This window comes from Buceros rhinoceros, unplaced genomic scaffold (assembly GCF_000710305.1).
Source record: "Buceros rhinoceros silvestris isolate BGI_N320 unplaced genomic scaffold, ASM71030v1 scaffold2648, whole genome shotgun sequence".
In the NCBI taxonomy this organism is placed as follows: Eukaryota; Metazoa; Chordata; class Aves; order Bucerotiformes; family Bucerotidae; genus Buceros; species Buceros rhinoceros.
The window spans coordinates 64181-70570 of record NW_010427305.1 but is presented as its reverse complement, the minus strand read 5'-3'; the positions used below and the strand labels follow the sequence as shown (position 1 = coordinate 70570).

General features: G+C 48.2%; 1 protein-coding gene across 1 annotated transcript in view; it reads right to left on the bottom strand.

The window, feature by feature from the left end:
• The window catches only part of LAMA1 (laminin, alpha 1), a 64235-nt gene that overhangs the window by 892 nt on the left and 56953 nt on the right, over positions 1-6390 (bottom strand). The window contains exons 57-62 of the mRNA XM_010141828.1: positions 5606-5718; positions 5008-5197; positions 4141-4299; positions 3384-3537; positions 2792-2925; positions 914-1136 (exon numbers count right to left, since the gene is read on the bottom strand). Of these exons, the coding sequence (XP_010140130.1) occupies positions 914-1136; positions 2792-2925; positions 3384-3537; positions 4141-4299; positions 5008-5197; positions 5606-5718 (973 nt within the window). The remainder of the gene's footprint in view (positions 1-913; positions 1137-2791; positions 2926-3383; positions 3538-4140; positions 4300-5007; positions 5198-5605; positions 5719-6390) is intronic.

The following is a 6390-nucleotide window of genomic DNA, read 5'->3' as shown; positions in this document are numbered from 1 at the left end:
CAGCAGATGCTGCTGAAGTCACTTTAGTATCCAAGGAAGGCCAAATACTAATCAAGATCTGGTTAATCAGCATTAATCCGTTCCTCACCAAGCACCAAAACCTTGTCCAGCAGACGGCTCGGTAACATTTCACGCTGTTATCCCCAAAGCTTTCCAAATACTTCAAAAGCTGAGTTTGCCCTTCAGACCTCATCACTATTTCCACACAAGTGGAAAGATCTGAACCGATAAACTGTGACAGACATTTGAGACAAATGCAGATGAGCATTTAATGTTTAAAAGCATCAGATGTTGGAGCCCACTCGCTCTCAGCACCGATGCGCTCGTTAAAAAGCATGTCCTCAAAAAGGCCAACCTCAACCTGTTCCAAAGCCAGTCCTCTTAACGAATCCATTGTCAGCTCAAACTGCCAACTAACGAGTTGCACAATTTAATCCAAAAGTTCCTCAATTAGGTATTTTGGTGTTACTCTCTTTTTACACGGCCATCATGGTATGACGGCCAGTTACTTCGATACAGAACTTGAAGAGAACAAGGGAAATATACATTCAGCTGCAGCTCGACTTCTGCTTGCACAGCCCCAACACGAAACATCAGCAAAAACACAGCGGAGAAGAGCACTGTGGAACCATCCTTAGATGAAATTACTATCATATGCCCGCAACAGAACCACACCTCAACATGCAGGCTGGGCTGTTGGAAGTCTGAGAGCTAGCAAATGACAAAGCGCGGAGGAAAATCCTTCTCAGCAGCTACGGAGCAGGTTTGTGTAGGGAGGTGATGAGATTTCTAGCTCTAGTGTGAGCTTCAGGGACCAGAGCAAGGAGCAAAGGGGGAGGCACGTGTTAAGAGTCATTCTTCTGAGAGAGTGACAGGGAGGGAGAGAAGAGCAGAGCAGCATTATGGTACCCACCAGGATAGCCTCCAACATAGAGGGGGTCGTTTGTGTCTGCAGACGTTGACTGGAGGTAGGGGTTGTCCACTTGAACCGAATTCCCGTCAATCGCCAGCGAAATGCGGTGTTTGCTTTTGTTTGCCTGCAGCTTGTGCCATCTCCCATCACACAAACTGCCAGTGCCACGTGGTTCGTAGGCAGCCGTGACTCTGCCAGCTCCGTTGTTGACGTGGAATAGAACCTGTGCCAACAGCCACATGCCAGTAAAGATGCAAAGTAAGAACATGCCAACTACTTTGCCTAGATAGAAGCACAATCACGCTGGCGCAGGGGTTTACAATTTAATAAGAGTGTGGTAATTAAGTAAAGCTAAAGTCTGCTTTGAGAGACAGAGTGTGGCCTGACTGAAATATCTTTAAAAATTTAAGAGACTTCTACCTAGCCACACTGATTTTAAAATTTTTTTTATTGGTCCACTGGGTTATCCTGGTGTACTTCACTTGGGAGTTCCATGATTTTGACAAATACAAATCAAGTCGTCATCTCACGGAAGCCGAGACTTCAGAGCTGAAAGAAGATCCACTGTATCTAACAGAAGAGAACGAGGATGGACCAGAAGCCCTTGTTGTTGCCAATACACGTATTGATTCAGTTCATCGTCTTTGTTTGTCAAAGCAGTAAGCGTTTCCTCGACTCTGTGGTGAGGACTAACGTAAGTATTAACCGACTAAGTGTGTCCCGCAGGAACGGTGGCATTTCACACTGTCTCTAGCCAGGAAGGGCTGAATAACAAATGAGCAATTTGAGAAAAGGAAATGCTTCAGAGCAATCCCATGTACATTTTTGATGCAGGAGATGAGTGGAGAACTATCAATTGATTGTTAAAGGGTTTAGGGAGCATAATGGCTAGTAAAAGTAGAGTGAGATAATTGCTGATGAATATTGAAGAGATTACACAACCAGGGGCTTTGCACACGCAATAACGTGTTTATCAAAGACAGGCGTAGCTCTACAGCAGGAAAGGCATTAAGCTGCAGGAAAGGTGTATGTCTGCTCTGACATACAAGGTATGTAGGACTGGCCACAGCAGCCACAGACTAATGTAAATTATACTGATTAAAAAGACAAAAATTCAGTGACTTCTACCGATATCACGTTGTATCGTATGATGATAAGCCTTGAGACAGTCTGTCCCATCCTAGTTCTAGTGGGGATTTGGTTCAGACATTTTGCCTCTGTCCCATTTCATAGAATGGTTTGGCTTGAAGGGACCTTTCAAGGTCAGTCCCACCCCCTGCAGGGAGCAGGGACATCTGCACCCAGAGCAGGGGGCTCAGAGCCCCAAGGGCCAACCTGACCTGCCATGGGGCCAGCCATGGGGCTGCTCCCACCTCTGGGGGCAGCCTGCGCCAGGCTCTGCCCACCCTCAGCACCAACAATCTCTCCCTTCTCTCTGCTCTGACTCTCCCTCTGGCAGTGGAACCACCAGCCCTTGTCCTGTCCCCACAGCCCCTGCTGAACAGCCCCTCCCCAGCTCTCGCACAGCCCCTGGCAGCACTGACAGGCTGCACTCAGGTCTCCCCGCAGCCGCCTCTGCTCCAGGCTGAACCCCCCCAGCTCTCTGCCCTCTCCTCCCAGCAGAGGGTTCCACCCTGGGGTCAGTGCTGGGGCTCCTCTGGCCCCGCTCCAGCAGCTCCGTGTCTCTGCTGGGCTGAGGAGCCCCAAGCTGGCCCCAGCCCTGCAGGGGGGTCTCCCCAGAGCAGAGCGGGGCAGAGGGGCAGCATCCCCTCCCTCCAGCTGCTGGCCACAGCATCTATTTAGTGATTCCCTTCAGTTGCAGCCTCCCAGTTTTAAGCAAGCCTTGTGAACTGGGAGTGCCAGCACAGGGCAGCCTACCTTGCCATTCACCAACTCCAGCCCAATGGCATCGACCTTAGCACTGCTGACCCCGAGGAGAACACCGTGCACTGCTGTTGTCCGGAACTCCAGTGTGATGTTCAGGTCAGATCGGACTTTGTAACCTTCTCTGACTGAAAAGAAGTTACACGTTTCTAACAGAAACCCACAGTACAAAGCAGAACACATACATTGTCATTAAAAGGCCTGAAAAGCTCGTTAATTGGACATTGCAGAACCTCTGAAAAGTTTTCTAAAGTTGAATTCACATTTTATACTGGAAGAGGTAAATTCCCAAATGAAGTTTCTCCCAGTAATTTAGATTTAATACACTGTCTGATTTTTAAGAGCAGAGATGAAGAAATAGGTAGTTCATTCCCTTCCCACTGCTGGAATCATTAATTCTTTTGTTTGTGGACAATCACCCTTTGAATAAATATTTTTGTATGTAAAGAGATTCAGAAATACCCACACAGGCCATGCAACCGTCCTGTGAGGACTCAATCACTCACAGTTCCAGCAAGACCTAAAAACAAGCATGTTTTCATTAACGCTAATTCAGTAAGCGCTGCTTTCAATTAATGACACTTACCAAGAGCTGCAAAGCCACTGCCATCAAAGAACGTCCCTTCCTGCACCGTGCTGTAGCATTTGTTGACAGCGAAGATGGAGACAGGGCTCTCGTGGTCCAGCTGCTTGCCGTTCATCGTCATGCTCCCGACGCAGGCGGGAATACTGTGAGTCACCTGCAGCACGTTACAGGTGGGAGTCAGGGAGGCACAAGCAGCTGCCCCGCGCTCATTCACCTGATGTTGTCATAAATAAAGAGCTCTGGACAAAACACAGCAGGAGCTAAAATATTTATGTAACTACATTTCTTCACCTTGTTTATATAAGGTTACAAATGTACATAACATCTTCGAGTCAAAATAAACTGGTTTAGAAACACAGTATTCACTCTCTGTGTCCTACAGAAAGAACTAGAAACCTGTGACTGGGGAACTGTGTTTGCCTGCATGTGAGCAACAGACACAACAGGCAACAGTCACAGGCACCTGAGGCACTGGAACAGGCTGCCCAGACAAGCTGGGGATGCCCCATCCCTGGCAAGGGATGTGTTCCAGGCCAGGCCGGATGGGGCTTTGAGCAACCTGCTCTAGTGGAAGGTGTCCCTGCCCAGGGCAAGGGGGCTGAACTAGACCTTGAAGGTCCCTCCAACACAAACCATTCCGTGATTCTATCTATTTCTCTTGTCCCTGTCAGGCAGGCCACAGAGTTAGATGGTTTGATGCAGCGTACTCGTTCTAGTAGTGCAAGATGTCAGAGACGTCCCACAACCCTGTTCTTACATTCCCAAGGTTCTTCGGCACGTAGTCTAAGGGGAGTCCTCCCACGTAGAGCTTCCCTTCCACATCCAAAGTGCTACCATCTCCCAGAGCACTGACTGCTGCCAATTCCTGCCCGTCCACAATGATTATACCTTTTCTTTTCACATACTCTGTTTTTACCTGGAAAAAACGAGAGCATGCAAACACGAGTCAGTGACCTACTCATTGTTTGCCACAGAAGCAAGACAATTTTTTTGCTCTGACCATCTCATTCATGACCCCACTGCCCTCCTTGCACACAGCCAGGTGAGGGACTTCGTTGGAAGTCACTAGCCATTTATTCTTCCTTGGACACTTCTAGCCCTGCTCACAATGCTGACCAGGTTCAACATGAGCTTTCACCAACATGTGCGTTGCTGAGGGGATCAGGTGGTAGAGCGGGGTGATACGAGCAGATGGCAGAGAATGGAAAGAAGCCCTTCTTCCAGCAGCAACATGTGTTGACTGGTTGTAGAGCTACCACAGTAGTCACTTCCAGCTCTGAAGTGGTGTGACTCAGCCTCAATCTTTCAAAATGAAAAAGTTCAAGCTCATGTTATGTTCTGAGTAGTAAAGGTAGATCTGCTCTCGTATGGAATCTGTTCACTTCTTAAAAAGCAGATAGTTGGAGTTTTAGGTGAGTATATTTAACCTGCAGCTGTAAATCCTGGGGTGTTCTTCCCTCCAGGGCAGGCAGCGAGAACAGCTGTGATCTCCCTCCCTCCGACATAAGTTCACATTTGCTTTCCTTAGGTTAGTTTTTGCTATTTTAGGGTTTTTTCTTCTGCTGATTATTTATGAAGAGCAAAAAACAAGAGAAAGTGGAGTACAAGATCAGTGACCACCTACCGTATGCCATTTCCCATCACTGACAACGGCAGGGTGAAAAGCTACTGCTTTTCCTTTGCCGAGATCAAACGAGAAATAGAGCTGTCCCCCGTGAAGCTGCAGGGCTGCATAATCAACCTGGTTCTGGTGAGCCATGTAGTAAACCAGGCCACTGGAGGCAAAGGTTCTGAGGTGCAGCTGGACAGAGAGCCTAGACAATAAAAATTCAGCGTTACTGTCAAACACATAGGAGTGACAGAGCGGTCATCACATGAGAAGTGTCTTCTCAGGAGTCTCAGCTCCTTCAGTGAGCTGAGGAACAAAGGAGACACAGAAGGTGCAATTGCAGGATGTCCAAAGGGGAGAGTGAGACGTTATCTGCATCATTCAAAGGAGCAGCGACCCGCTGAGCTCTGGATGTGGGAAACAGAAATTAAAACACTTACACAAGTATTATGACCACAAACCTGAGAAAGACACATTCACTACATCGTGGTGGTCGTGATACCTTCCTCCACGAGGAGCCCACAGCATGTTCAAAGCCGTAACACAGTTATCATTCACGCTTTGTGTAGCTCAATAGCAGAGAACCCGCCTGGGGGGTTCGGGATACACTCACCTCTTCCTGACAGCAGACTGATTGAAGAGCAGCGTCAAGTGGCTGCCTCTGGCAAGTCCAAACTGACGGGCCCCTTGAACTTGATCTGGCAGCTCATCTTTTGCACAGACTACCTGCTAATGAACAGACTTTATTAAGATTAGTGTCAGGTGCTGACCAGTGCTGCTCAAAGGTGCAAAACTGAGGCACGCAGTAACCACGAACTGATGCAGCAGCATCAGCTCGCTGACCTCCCAACCCTCGGGAGCAATCGAGGCTCAAGAAGAGCTACTTGTAATGATTAAGCTACATCTCAGGGACAGCACTCGTCTTTTCTCCTGAGAAACATGTGGAGTTTGAGAAGTAGTCATTCACCACATCTTCACGGACAGCCCTTTGGATAAGAGATGCCAGAATACAGAGCGCAGTCTGTGGCAGAACCTTACAGGCTCACTAGAAGTATCTCCCCATTCCATGCGGATGCCCATTTCTGTTATGATTCGGGGGATGGAGAGCTGAGAACCAGAGTAAGAGCAAAGCTATACTTCACCTCGAAAAAGGACAGCTTATTCCTTTTTATAGCCACAGTGGTATGAAATACATAAAATCCTGCTTTCTGTCGCCACTGAAAAATGATTTCTGGATGCTTTGGAACCACTTCATTATAAAGACGTGCAGCAGCAGGAGGAGAGAAGCGACGCTGCCTTCTCCCTCGGGAGCAGGGACCGTGTCACCCCGCAGAACCAGCAAACAGACACACCGTACTTTGAGGGATCTCCACAAAGCCCAGCTGCATCTTGCTGCTG